The sequence below is a fragment of the Leptodactylus fuscus genome, chromosome 4 (genome assembly GCF_031893055.1).
Source record: "Leptodactylus fuscus isolate aLepFus1 chromosome 4, aLepFus1.hap2, whole genome shotgun sequence".
NCBI classification, from domain to species: domain Eukaryota; kingdom Metazoa; phylum Chordata; class Amphibia; order Anura; family Leptodactylidae; genus Leptodactylus; species Leptodactylus fuscus.
The window spans coordinates 162,680,324-162,695,321 of NC_134268.1; the positions used below are offsets into that span (position 1 = coordinate 162,680,324).

The 14,998-nt window shown below is 44.0% G+C and overlaps 1 protein-coding gene across 1 annotated transcript; it reads right to left on the reverse strand.

The window, feature by feature from the left end:
* Nucleotides 1-210: 210 nt before the first annotated feature.
* GGCT (gamma-glutamylcyclotransferase) lies at nt 211-12,294 on the reverse strand. The gene is made up of 4 exons (XM_075271306.1): nt 12,133-12,294; nt 5,436-5,581; nt 2,927-3,059; nt 211-535 (listed from the first exon to the last, which is right to left on the reverse strand). Exons 1-4 carry the CDS (start codon nt 12,268-12,270, stop codon nt 389-391), a joined length of 564 nt encoding a protein of 187 aa, XP_075127407.1. The 5' UTR covers nt 12,271-12,294; the 3' UTR covers nt 211-388.
* Between the last annotated feature and the right edge of the window lie 2,704 nt (nt 12,295-14,998).

The window sequence follows — 14,998 nt, forward strand, 5'->3', positions numbered from 1 at the left end:
CATCCTGACACTCTACAGTTAGTGCTGTGCTGACTATCTCAGGATATGTAGGGACAAATCCTTTTATTAAGGGAAAGATACAGCTCATTTGTGAATTTATTCATAAACTCTTAGGAGGAATAAAAAGAGGAACAGCATAATGCAGAAGTGTTCATGTAGAATTAACAAATTTACTAAAGACATGTACAGAGTGGTAATGGATCCATAAATTTATGGTACAGTATATTGTATAGTATTTTAGATCCCAAATGACACCAGCAGAAATATAAATAAGAGCTTTTCTTATTAGATTCAAATATTTCCAAAAATATAAGCTGCCACAAAGTGCATAAGAAAACAGGATTTAAATCAACTCAAGTCCAGGAAGAAATTGCACTTCCATGGGAAATCATCCATCATCTTGAACTTTCTCAATTGCTTCTTTTAATTTGTCCATTATTGCAATAGGGCCAGAGTAGTTATTGGTTTCTAGTTCTCCCAACATTTTCTGATATTCCAGTGGTAAATCGTTCTGCTTTGCTCCCATACACATAACCTGCAGAAAAAAAATAAAAATAAAAAAATAAGTCACTGCATAATCTGCAGATATTCAAGACATTAACTACTAGTCTGTCTGCAATACATTGGCTTTAATGTATCATAATTCCAGTGCCTCGATTCTACAGTTTCCAAATAGGGCAAGCTAGGACATGTAGACACCCCCTTAAGGCTAAGGCCCCACTGGGCTGAAATGCAGCAAAAAAAAGCAGTGTAAAAAACCGCTGAGAAAACGCGCATGTACATGTGTTTTCCATCGAGTTTTTTGTTGAGTTTTTCATTGCGTTTTTGCTCGAGTTTCTCATGTGCAATAAAGGTAATTGAAAGGCTATGTTGAAAATCCTAAGGAATTATGGTCCTCTGCTATTTAGGCTGGGGCCCCACGGGCCGGAAACGTCGTGATTTGGCCTTGGCGGAAATGCTGCAGGAAAAATTGTGGCATTTTAAAGTACTTGCAAAGTGGATGGGATTCATGCAAATTCCATGCCCACTTTGCAAAAAAAAAAAAATCGCAGCGCGGACATGCTGCGATTTCCAAAACCGTTGCGGTTTTGAAAATCGCAGTATGTTAATTATATCTAAAGAAACGCCAGCGACTTTCCCATAGATATTATTGTAACAAAGTCTGCTTAGGAAAACTCCATGAACTTTTTGTTCAAAGCGCTGTGGGAAGAACCGCAATGCGTTCACACCGCAGTTGTTCCCACTGCGCCGCAGTTCCGGCCTGTGGGGCCTTACGCTAGGTTCACACCTGCGTTCTGGTCTCCGTTCTGTGCTTTCCGTCTTCTACATGCCAGAAGACGGAAAGCACAGACCGGGTCCGTCCATGAGCGGCAGTGAGCGTTTTATGCTCTCCGCCGCAAAACCGTTTTTTTTTTAATCTGGACACAGAGTACTGCATGTCCGACTCAAATGAATGGGTGAGAAAGACTCCTGCAGGTTTCCGTATCCTGCTCTGTTTTATGCAGGAAACGGAAACCTGCATAACGGACACCTGGACGCAGATGTGAACGAGCCCTTAGTCTCGACCAAGTAAAACAGTGAGTTTTTGTCTGCGGATTTTGAAGTTTTTCCGCAGCGTTTCTGCGGAGTTTCCGCAACACATTTATCATGCTGTGTTTTTGCTGCAGTTTTCACACTCTCCATAGAAATCTATGGAGGGAAAAACTCAGCGTTTCCACAACTATAATTGACATGCTGCATTTTTCAAAAATGCAAACGTTTTTTAAAAATGCAGCTTTTCCGCAGCATTTTTTTCCCCCGCAGTGTGGAGCTAGGATTAGACAAAATTACATTCACTATGCTGGTACTGTTACAAAATACTTCCTCTCAATAAGCCTAGCTCCTCCCACCCTTACTGTCTCATTAAGCCTAGCCCCTCCCACTCACTGACTAGAAATCCAGCCCATCACTAGTCCCTCCCACAATCTCCCTGGCTAATCTATGTTGCCCACTGCTAAAAAAGAAAGGGAGAAGCTGTCCCCAGACACAGGAAGGCTTGGTAAATATTGATGGGGATAGGGGAGGGGGAAGAGTGATGCGACATTCCGTTTCAGAAGCACTGAAACGGAACATCACCGGATTTATCATAAAGTGTCCCTGGCGTGGTTACATGACCTCTCGTGGAATATGGGCAATTATAGAATTTTTTTTTTTTTTAAATTGAAGTAAAGTAGAAGTTAGGTGGGCAGCAGCCATTTTCCTGTGGCCCAACGGACAATCGTGTAAGAGGCCACAGGAAAATGGCTGCCGGGACATGCGCAGTCGGCACTTTCGGTTGAAGATGCGGAGAAGAGGCAGTCGAAAAAAAAAAAGATGGAGGGTGTCGCTGGAGAGTCTATAGGCAGCACAGGGGATGCCCCCAGTGCTGTTTGGGGACTCATTTGCATACGGTGAAAACTGTGAATATCACCAGAACAGTGGCACGGTGAAGACATCTAAAGGTATAGCTTTTCCTAAGACTATTCCCACGTGGTAGGCCTGAAAAAAAGAATTCTAATGATAGAATCCCTTTAAAAATGTAGATTTCTCCACCATGCCACCATCATGATATATCCGGTATATCTGAACTGCTTTATTGGAGAGATTGACCTAATTTTAACAGATGCTGTTACAAAATGTGCTGGTTGGGCTACAATGTATCATGTTTGACAACAGCTGTGTATATTGTATGCAAATGGCTTAGTATTTTAGTAAGTTGCTGAGTACCTAGACGTCATCTAGAAGACAGAAGCCATGACTTCTGCTTTACAACATTTAATATGGATTACTGAGAATGGAGATCCAAGCAGCAAATCATGCTGTTCCAAGTTACTGAATCATGCTGAAACAGAAGGCATTTTCTAGAACATTACCACTACAGACCCAGACTAGAGCATATATGTATTACCTGTTTGTATTGAGGAGACGTCAGTCCATAAATACATTTATTCATTTTATAGCACCTGCAGACAAGGGCTCCATCTGCTGTCTGTACGCTGATCTCTATCGGTTGATAAATTCCACCATCCACACCCTCTTGACTAGAAAATATGTAAATGAAAAACAGTTATACGGTCACGTATGAAGGCATGACTGAAGTTACATGTGAAGCCAAGTGCTGACTAGATTACAGGAAAAAAAAATTCTGCACACAGCACAACGGGGCATATTTATCAATACTGGTAAACTACGAACTGGTGCCAAAGCTTAAAGACAATTTATGAATCTGTCATATGGATATGGATAGTTTCTAGAGTTGCCAAAATTCAGACTCAATGTTCCCTACAAAATGTTGTCTACTTGTTTGGGCTTAAAATTTTTGGTTTACATTTGTCACGCCAAATATCTGTCTTGTGGTGAAGCATGACACTTTATTCCTATGGCAAATTTCAGGTGCAAAACATGTAGCCAAAAAAAAAAAAAATTTAACCGTAAGGAAAAAATATTTGGTGCACATATCTAAAGCCCTATAATTTTTAAAGAGGACCTTTCATCAAATCGGGCACATGCAGTTTTATATACTGCTGGAAAGCTGACAGTGCGCTGAATTCAGCGCACTGTCGGCTTTCCCGATCCGTGCCCGGTGTAAAGCGCTATCGGTCCCGGAACCGTAGCGCTTTAGTGTCAGAAGGGCGTTTCTGACTGTTAGCCAGGAACGTCCTTCTGCCTCGCGGCACCTATCGCGCTGTACTGTGGAGCGGGGAGGAACGCCCCCTCCCGCTCCTGATAATACTCGTCTATGGACGAGCTGTGTGAGCAGAGGGAGGGGGCGTTCCTCCCCGCTCCACAGTACAGCGAGATAGGCGCCGCGAGGCAGAAGGACGTTCCTGGCTAACTGTCAGAAACGCCCTTTTGACACTATAGCGCTACGGTCCCAGGACCGATAGCGCTTTACACCGGGCACGGATCGGGAAAGCCGACAGTGCGCTGAATTCAGCGCACTGTCAGCTTTCCAGCAGTATATAAAACTGTATGTACCCGATCCGATGAAAGGTCCTCTTTAACACATAATAAGCATAGATAAATCTTTCACTAGCTGAGGAGACAAAAATGAGGCACATGACAGGAATTTATGGCGCATAAAGTAAACTGGTGTAAATTCCTAAGTTTATACTGTTTTAGACTTTGCTAGGGGTAGGTGATTATGACCCAAATCAAAATCATGATTGATCAGACATTTTACCTCAATTATGATTAATGGCGATTATTTATGTCACGCCCTTTTAAACTATTGGTATATGTTGGGCAAACAGGTCTAAACTGAAATTGCAATTATACTTATAATAAGCAAAGGCCAGAGTATAATAAGTGGAGGCCCAGGGGAGATGATCAAACAAACAAAAACAGTGTTACTCACCTCTCCTGGACTCTGGCGCGACTGTTCTCTTCAGGTTTTCTGACTGACATCAGAGAAAGTTTAGGCCTCTGATTAGGCCTCAGTGATCATGTAGCTTCATAATGCATAGACACAAGCATCACTACATGACCTACATGATCGCTGAGGCCCAATCACAGGCCTCAGTGGTCTCTGAAAGCATTCAGAATACCTACAAAAAACATGCAATAATGACGCTCTACCAACTGAAGAACGATGATAATAAAAACAATATACAGCATGAACCAGGGGCTGCTCAGAAGAAAAACTACGAACTGTTGTACGGAGTAGAATATGAGAGTTCTGAACTCTCCCAAAAGGCATAAGCTATTCCTCTGTTTTTAAATATGTCTTGGATCCTTGCCTATGTAATTTTTTAAAATTTTTTTGAAGTTATTTTTTTTATATGGCATGCTGGTTGTGTCATTCAGAATACCTGTAGAGAACAGGGAGTCGTGCCAAGGCCCAGGAGAGGTGAGCAACATACTTTTTTTTTTCTGGTTGACCATCTCCAATGGGCCTCCGCTTATTATAATCTAATAGTTTCAGTTTGGAAGAATTCAGTCTGAACATAACCTCACGAATATTGTAATAAGTGATAAAAATAAGTGTAATAACCAAAATAGCCAACGTGCACAAAATCACATAAGTTATCTGGTTTGACGTTCGGTTTCAGTTATTTTACCATTAATAGTCCAGCCCTATACTTTGCACAAGCAATTCTGTACTAAATTTGTGGGTTTTGGTTTCATGAATGTGTCATAAAGTTAGAGACCTTTAAAACACACCCATTCTGATGTACATATGCAAGAAAGATATGAAAGATATTCAGAAAAGGAGCACGTGAATAATTGGAATTAGTAAAAGGTGACTGATTATAGGGTTGTAAAAGTCCCTTTTTTTAAAAAAAATTGTTTAATTATGAATTTTTTCAACAAAGAAAGGTTACAACATGTGCGATAACCAGTATCAATCCCCCCACCCCCCCAAACGTCATATACAAGGGCCCTTTAAATTGTACCATTCGAGTACAAGTTCTTACATGTCCAAGGAATCCAGGCAGGAAACGTCCATTTTCCATACAACTCCCCAAACTTTATCACCTTCACTTTCAACTACTGTAGCCACTCCTCCATGCCATCGAGAGTTCTGGGTGCCTTTGTGGTTGCCAAATGCAAGCTTGAAGTCCTGAAAAAAAGAAATCAAGCTTTCACTACTGGTAAAAGCAGGTACTGACATATAACCATTGCCTAGTAATCTAGCATTTAGTTCCAAAGGTGCTTGCTTCAAGTATTTTGGAAGAATCTGAAAAAAGTCTGAGCAGACAGAGTGGAAGTAGACTGATGCAGTGATGTGAATAGGTTTGTAGTATGGCTGGGCCATTCATTAAAAAATAACAGAAACTGAACAGCAATGAGAATAATCATGTGATTTTTGTTTCATGTCAGTTATTACAATATAACTCCCTGCTCCCTTCGGCACCTCTGACTGACTGTGATTAGGACTCAGCTGGTCACACGGTGTTGTGACACATAGTCACAAGCGTCACCATGCTGCGTGACTAATGTAACCGCTGAGGCTCAATCAAAGACCTCAATGGTCCCGGACATCAGTCAGAACCGCCAAACACAACAAGGACTTGCACCAGAGCCCAGGGGAGGTTAGAGAGGATTTTTTTTTGATTTTTTTCAAATGTTTGTTCACCTCCCTTGGACCTCCATTCATTACACTCTGGGGTCTCTTTGCTATACTACTCTGGGATCAGTTTTGGTTCAGGTGAGGTTCACCCAACACATACTCATACTGTAAAAGGGGCATAATCTAAATAATCGCCATTAATCGTAATCGTGGTAAAATCCCCAATTAATTGTGACTTTGATTTAGGATTAATCGCCCAGCTCTAATTGGTATATATTTGTTTTTAATGATACCCCGCTTTATCCCCCATCTGCTATAGAAGCACACTTGACACTGTTACACTAGGTTCACACTACTACAACACGTGCTCTCCTCCGTTTCAAAACTAAAATAGGCAGAGAAAGAAATCCTCCATACAGGACTTTTTACTCTGCTGATATTTGGCCATTTCTCCTACAGAGACATCAGAGACATCAACACAGATGTGAACCCAGCCTGAAAGAGGCCTGGTGGCTGCCATGGAGAATTATTCTATTATAAAACTTTGAAGCTCAAAGTGCTGTATGGTAAGAAGTTAAAGGGGTTGTCCCATCACAAGGATCCTATCTATACTGCTTGTTAATGTGGATTTAAGACTTTTCCTAAATACATTGCTTCAGCAAAACTGCTTTGTTTGTCCACTATCTTACTTTATTCAATTCATTGTTGACACAGCCCTGACTTATCTGGTCAAAAGTCAAGTGATGTATCTGCCTGCTCTCAGGGAGGAGGGGCTAAGTGCAGGGAGCGAGCCTGTGTATCTAGCTATTCCTGTGTCTACACCACATGACCTAGGTTCCTGTTAGCAGATAGGGGAGAGGAGCTGCTTTCATTTCTTCTGTTCTCCCAGTTATCAGGCTAGCTAATTCAATTGTGTTCATTATGGCAGAGACAGGCAGTCTCTGTATGTAACACAGAATGGAGTTGCTGCTGCCTGTACTTCATAGTCCAATGTGGGTGGGCGGAGCTACACACTGATTTTGGGGCAGAGCTAAAAGGCAGGTTGCATGTGAAACCCCGCCCACCAAACGATGCAAGAAACCAGGAAGAAAGAAGATTTTACAGCAGTGAAGACTGGTGAGTATGCGACGTGGGAATACCCCTTTAAGGTGCTCTAAAGATTAAGTGACTTTATGTGACTGACAATAGTTGCGGAATGCACTAAGTCAGTCCCATAAAAGTGGTCACATAAGGGACTCGGGGATCCTTGTACTGCAATCAGTAGGTATCTCAATGGTGGGACCCCATGTGATTGGACATTTATTTTGTCTCTTGTACTTTGGGGATAAGTGTTTGTGTGGGGGGGAGGCAATTATCTGATATGTTCCTTAAAGAGGATCCAAAGGAGGCGCTTTAATAATCTCTCTTTAAAGTTATGTAGGACAATGTGTACTGTCCTACATATGGGGAATGTCTGCCATGCAACAACAAAATTGCTGGCAACGCCCTCTTACAAAAAAGGTTCGACTAAGCACTTAAGCTTTAACAGTTGTAAAGTAATAATATTCCTAACCCTCCCATTCACAGGAAAGAGTTTCAACCGTGAAACTCTGTCCAAGTGTGTGCCGGAACCTGGCATGAACTTCAGGCTAACAGACAGTTTCACCTGTGAAACGTGGTCTATTTGTTCCCAAATTTACAGGCCTGTACTTCACAAAGAAATAATTAGTAATTATACAATTCTTGATATTATATAATAATTAGTTGTAGATTTTGCTGCATTTTTACTTTCACAGGAATTCAATCACTCTTTTTTTTTTTTTTTTGAGAATTAGAGGATCTTTACCATGGCAGTCAGCTATTTAGGAAGAAGTGGGAAATAGAACAGGACTGTGCAGAAACAAGAGAAGTTGGTGGCTTAGCCTTACAAATAAACAGTGCTGCCCTTAAACTCAGGACCCCCTTGATAAGATATTCATTGATTTTGCAATATCTTAATGAGCAATCTAGTTATTCCAGTTATTCCAAACTACTACACCCTATACTGCCCTAATATACCCTCCTTTTCCCTTCCCTCTTTGACTGACAAGACCAAGCAAGACTTCAGCCTGGCTCCCTGGCCTTGTCACTCATAGAAGGGAGGGGGAAATGAGAGTGTTCCTGGGCAGTGTGAGACATAGCAATTTGGAACAAGGGAAGCACCCTTGATGCTCAAGTCTGCTCATTTGCATATTATGAAATAAATCTCTCTGAAAGTAGGCACAAATTTTTATGGGGACAAGAACATTACATTTAGGTGAACCTGACCATTACAGTGATGTTAATTTAATATTCTTCACCCTGGTGTCAGGCTTCATTTAACCCCTTAAAGGGGTTGTCCCATCACAAGGATCCTATCTATACTGGTTGTTAATGTGGATGTAAGACTTTTCCTAAATACACTGCTTCAGCAAAACTGCTTTGTTTGTCCACTATCTTACTTTATTAATTTTTTTTTACACATCCCTTGAATTATCTGGTCATAAGTCAAGTGATGTATCTGCTGCTCTGAGGGGAGGGAGGAGGGGCTAAGTGCCCGGGAGCGAGCCTGGAGAGGGGGGGGAAGAGGCCGCTAATACAGACCCGGCATCCGCTGTAATAGAGAGGCGGATGCCGGGGAGTGTAGACGCCGGCACAGATGCCTGCAACATCGCTATGTTCCTGCCCTGCATGAAGCCAGCAGCGGCAGGAGTGATGCTGCTATTCTGGGGGGGGCGGAGGAGCGGAATAACAGCATCGCTTCTGCCGCTGCTGGCTTCATGCAGGGCAGGAGCATAGCGATGTTGCAGGCATCTGTGCCGGCGTCTACACTCCCCAGCATCCGCCTCTCTATTACAGCGGATGCCAGGTCTGTATTCACATATGCAAAGCCAAGCGGTGAGATGCCGCTGGCCCTGCGTGCACGCTCATAGACCAGTCTAGCCTTCACAATGTGAATACAGACCCGGCATCTGCTGTAATAGAGAGAGGCGGATGCCGGGTCTGTATTCGCATTGTGAAGGCTAGACTGGTCTATGAGCGTGCACGCAGAGCCAGCAGCATCTCACCGCTGGCTTTGCATATGTAACCTGCCCACCAATGACGCAACAAAGCCGGAAGAAAGAAGAATTTACAGCAACGAAGACTGGTGAGTATGCGACGTGGGAATACCCCTTTAAAGGCACAGCCTAAAAAGTACCAGCCTCATTTTTCAAAACGGACGTGTGTCACTTTATATGGCAATAACTTTGAGACACTTAGACTTACACCCAGGAACTGGATTTGGCTATAGCTGCATCTAGTTACAGTGTCACCACCCAGTAGAATCACACTAAGGCTGAGGCCCAACGTTGCAAAAATGCAGCTTTTTTTGTTGCAGATTTAGCTGCGTTATTTCCGTCAAAGCCAAGAATGGCTAGAAAAGGAATGGTAAATATATAGCAAGCTTCTTATACTGTATGTCTCCCTTCTGATCAATTGAAATGTATAGGTCTGTACTTTTATCCACAGTTGTGGATAAAAAGTCTGGTCATGTGCATTACGCTAGGTTCACACTAGCGTTCAGGTCTCCGTTCTGTGGTTTCCGTCTTCTGCATGCAGAAGACGGAAACCTGTCAGATCGGTCCGTCCGTGAGCGGTGGTGAGCGTTTTATGCTCTCCGCCGCGAAACCGTTTTTTTAAAAAAATCGGACACCATGTACTGCATGTCCGACATTGTGTCCAGTTTAAAAAAAAACGGTTTTGCGGCATAGAGCATAAAATGCTCCCCGCCGGACATCTTTCAAACCCATTCAAATGAATGGGTATGAAAGAGTCCTGCAGGTTTCCGTCTCCTGCCTCTGTTTTGTGCAGGAAACAGAAACCTGCAGAAAGGAGACCGGGTGCAGATGTGAACGAGCCCTTACAAGTTAGTAACTCCATGTGCCTCATCGTAATAGAAGTTAGCCCCATCGTGTCCCTCACATTAACCCCCTGTGCTTTACATAAGGGTTACTGATGTGAGACATATGGAGGTAATAACTTCATCATATAGGTCCTTTATTAGTACCTCTATATGTCTCACATTTTAGTAACCCTTATGTGAGCCACACAGGGGTTAGTATGAGGGACATGATGGGGTTAACTGCTATTAATGTGAGGCACATTGAGTTACTAAAACTAAATTAATAACCCTAAACTCCTGACATTAATAAGAATAGTTAGTAACACAAGCATGTACCTGGTTGTTTTAACTTTCACTTTGCTCTGCGAAGCTTCCTCTCCTCCTCTCCTATTCAGGGCTGCAGGCGCTCCTCATGTGTAGCAGCAGGGTCCAGCCCTTATTCTATACAGTGAGAGGCTCACCTCTGATTGGTGGGCAGTGAGAGAAGGGGGCGTGTCCTGTACTTCAGCTCTAGCAGAGCACTGAACGGACGCTCTCTCAATTTCATGCATGAAGGATGCGGGCTGGCTGCTGTGCCAGCAAAATATGCCTCCCGTGCCACTCTTGGCTCTCGTGCCAGGGGTTGTCGACCCCTGCTCTAGAGGCTCTGCAAATATGACATGGTACCAGAAAACCATTCCAGAAAAATCTGCTCTCCAAAAGCCAAATAGCGCTCTTTCCATTCTGAGCCCCACCATGTACCCATACAGCATATTATAGCCACATATGGGGTATTCTCGGGTTTAGGAGAAATTATGTAACAAACTGAGGTGCTTTTTCTCCTTTATCCTCTTGTGAAAATAAAACGGTACTATTCCGTTATCGGGCCAGCAGCAGCGCAGTTCAGCAGCAGCTTTCGGGACAGCAGTTCAGCAGCGGGAATTACAATGACATCCGAGGACTGCTGGCCCGATGCTTGTGCCCAGTAACCAGTACATCGATGACCCCCCTCCCCCATCCTTCTCCTCCTGCCAGTGCTGCCCCCCAGCTCTCCTTACATCTTCCCCGTACCCTCTCCCCGCCACACGACTAGGCCTCACCTCAGCGCTAGTACCGAGACCGAAAGGAAAGACACCGGGGCTCAATCCAGGCCCTGACAAGAAACACGCCGACTATAGGAACGGTGAGCTACAGCGAGCCGGAGGGACAAACTTTCTGCAGCGTCCGGCGGCTATCTAGTAGCATTCATTGCTCAAGATTTACGGTGAGGCCTATTACAGGGAGAGGGTACGGGGCAGATGTAAGAAGAGCTGGGGGGCAGCACTGGAAGGAAGAGGAGGATGAGGGCATCGATCGATGTACTGCCTACTACACACAAGCACGGCCTCTATCATCGGGCCAGCATCGGCTTAGTCATGTGGCGGGGAGAGGGTACGGGGTAGATGTAAGGAGAGCTGGGGGGCAGCACTGGAAGGAGGAGGAGATGGAGGGGGGGTCATTGATGTACTGGCTACTGGGCACAAGCATCGGGCCAGCAGTCCTCGGATGTCATTGTAATTCCCGCTGCTGAACTGAACTGCTGTCCCGAAAGCTGGTGCTGAAATGCGCTGCTGCTGGCCCGATAACGGAATAGTACCAATAAAACTTTGGGGATAAAGTGAAGTTTTAGTAATTCTTCATTTACACATCCCAATGTTAATAAAACCTGTGACACAGCTGTGGGGTCAAAATGCTCACTATACCCCTTGATATATTCTGTGCGAGTGTAGTTTCCAAAATGGGGTCACTTTAGGGGTTTTCCCATTGTATTGGTACTGTAGCGACTCTGCCAATGAGACATGTCACCTAAAAACGACTCCAGCAAAAATCTGCTTTTCTAGCGTCCAATGTTGCTCCTTCCCTTCCACACACTGACTTGTGCTCGAACATCAGTTTATATGTACATGTGTGGGATTTATGTGCTTGATAAAAAATTACATAACATACAGATGCATTTTTACCACAGACATGAAATATGTGTAAAAAAAACCCCAAATCAATCTCAAAATCAATTGTGCAAGTTATAGCGTCTCAAAGTTATTGCCATATAAAGTGACATTTCAGGCCGTGTCCTTAAGGGGTTAAAGTAGCAGTGCTCGGTTACGTGCAGCTGCTGACTCACCATGAGCACAAGCCTTCTCCCCAGCACAGACGTGACTACACATCGTTGTACGCCGCATCCTCCTCACAATATAAGCAGTACCTTCAGCATGGCTATGGAGTGGAATGACGCAGATGGATTGTCCAGCAGAATCCGCTCTTTCAGCAGGTTGCTCCCATAGGCAAAGTAGTAGAAGCAGTTGAGTCCCGGCTGCAGCCCGGCCGTGTTATTCCTCTCCATGTCACCAGCGTGAAGTGAAGGATGTTCCGTTGTCAGCACTACATAACCAGCTGCCCTCGAAAAGGCGCGCGTTACTCCCTCCCCTGGTGACTCACGGGAATGCAGGAGTACTAGCCCAGAAGCCAACCTGTGTGGTGCAGCCAGTCTCATGTCCTGCTCAGGTGACCGATTCACGGGAAGATACCAGAGGATAACACTATGGGATAGAAGAGCATGATGTCCGGCCTGTGCAATCCTCATCTGTCACACTGATTCACATGATGAGGGTGGTAGTCACACAGAAGTCACCAGAGCCGTTATTTTACCATTCATGTCATATTGTTAAATGAAAATAATTGTTTTACAAATGTGGAATCATAAAAAGAAGCAATTCTACATTTTTCCTAACTGAAAGAATCACCACCCCTCATTGTATGGACAGCTTTAAGAGCTTATTTTATTTTTTGTATTGTATGATTTTATTTTATCTTATAATTTTTTGCAGCTAAATAAAGTTTAAGAGATCAACACTAAGCTAATTCTCTGATCTCTTTATTTTCTGCAGTTTTGGACAAGCCCTTAGGGGGCAGGTGAATCCCCCAATAGGCCCTTGATAGTGGACCCCTAGACCCCCAATCCCTGCAAGAGTGATGCATGACAGTACACTCACTGCACTACATATAAATAGGCAACATACAGCACCTCATACAGTCTATGCGGTCACATAAACTACCCAGTTTATTACATATAGATGCATTGGGTGGCTCACCACTATCCTCCCTACTGGACTCCATCTTCTTACTGTCACTGTAGACCCTCCATCACCAGTCTTCTTGCTCACAAAGCTAAAAGGGGCCCTATTCTAAGACAAGAATGAGTAAGGCTTCTCAGAGGGCCACAGGACAGAAACCGTCCAAGGTAAGGGCTAGATAATACAAGAATATTGAAAAAAAATAAAATGTCAGTGCAGTATTTGGAATTTGTGAAAGCGAGGCAGCTAATATTTTCTGTATAGTGGGTCCCCAGAATGAATTCTATTGGTGTGTTGTGGATACAAAAGCTTATCTCCATAAACTCTAAGGGGGCGTTCACACTACCGTCGGTGTCCGACAGGTAGTGTCCGCTGCTAATGTCCATTCAAAATCTTGTGCGGACATTAGCAGTGGACACTAGCTGTGTCCGTGACATTTTGTATTGATTTAAATGGAGACCAGGTGTGTTCTTTTACAGTCTGTACCTGTCCTTAACTGTCCGTTCCCAAAGATGTCCGACTTTTCAAGCGGACAGAAAAGCCTGACATGTAGGTTTTTGCTGTCCGCTTGAAAAGTCGGACATCTTTGGGAACGGACACTTAAGGACAGGCACGGACTGTAAAACACACCCGGTCTCCATTTAAATCAATACAAAATGTCACGGACACAGCTAGTGTCCGCTGCTAATGTCTGTACAAGATTTTGAACGGACATTAGCAGCGGACACTACCTGTCGGACACCGACGGTAGTGTGAACGCTCCCTAAAACTGAAAAATCGCGTTGTACTGACAGAATCACAAGAATCCGGGAGGTTAAGATTACCTTTTGTCAATTAGAATAGTGATGTATTTATGTGGCCCCTGGACCAGTATCAGGCTATTCCTCATATCTAATGGAAGATACGTCAGCCTGGGGGAGCCCTTCACAGGGTGGCTCCTTAATCCAAATTTGAGGTAAAAGTGTGAATGGTTATTATAAAGGGGCGTGGTCTTTATAAAGGGGTGAGGTCTTTTATAAAGGGGCGCAGCTAAATATCCTCAGACCCCATATAATAATATTGGACCCAGGGTTTTTACTAGTTAGATAAAATGTACCATTGCGCCATTCTTCTTTACACCAATATTGTGTTCATTGTCTTGTGCGATTTGTTACAGTTTCGGCGATGCCAAGTGTAATGTCTATAAAACAATTGAAACTAAAAGATAAAAGAAATGACAGAAGCTCCACCATCTCTAAAGCCTGATCCTTTAGGTGGGTTTGAATCACAGAATCACCCCTCAATGGCCTCCTTCATCACATGATCACAAAATCATGCTGATAGAGCCCCACATATGCGTGAATAGCCTTTAAAAAGGCTATTCAGGCACCGTAAAAGTTATATTACACTAAACACCCCCCCCCCCCCGTTTTAAAATAAAACCCTAAAAAACAAGGTTATCTACTTACGCATCGTGCACGCTGGTCGGGCATTCTAGGTGTGTCTTCATCTTCATTCCCGCCTCTTCTTCCTCCGATGTCCTCCGGTCCCGTCCTCCTCCGGCGCTCGCGAGCGGACACTGATGGAAAAAAAATGGCCTGGGAGCCTGCGCAGTAGCCGTAGTAGAAGCCGCATGCTACTGCGCACGCGCACAGGCCATTTTTTTTTATATCAGTGTCCGCTCGCGAGCGCCAGAGGAGGACGGGACCGAAGGACATCGGAGGAAGAAGAGGCGGGGATGAAGATGAAGACACACCCAGAATGCCCGCCCAGCATGCACGATCCGTAAGTAGATAACATTCTTTTTTAGGGTTTTATTTTAAAACGGGGGTTAGTTTAATATAACATTTACGGTGCCTGAATAGCCTTTTTAAAGGCTATTCACGCATATGTGGGGCTCTATTAGCATGATTTTGCTGATAGAGCCCCTTTAATGCTCATCACTTTGGACATCACCACTGGGCGGGCCCCAGCGCTCAAACAGCACTAGGGGCGTCCCCAATGCTGCGAGAGAACTCT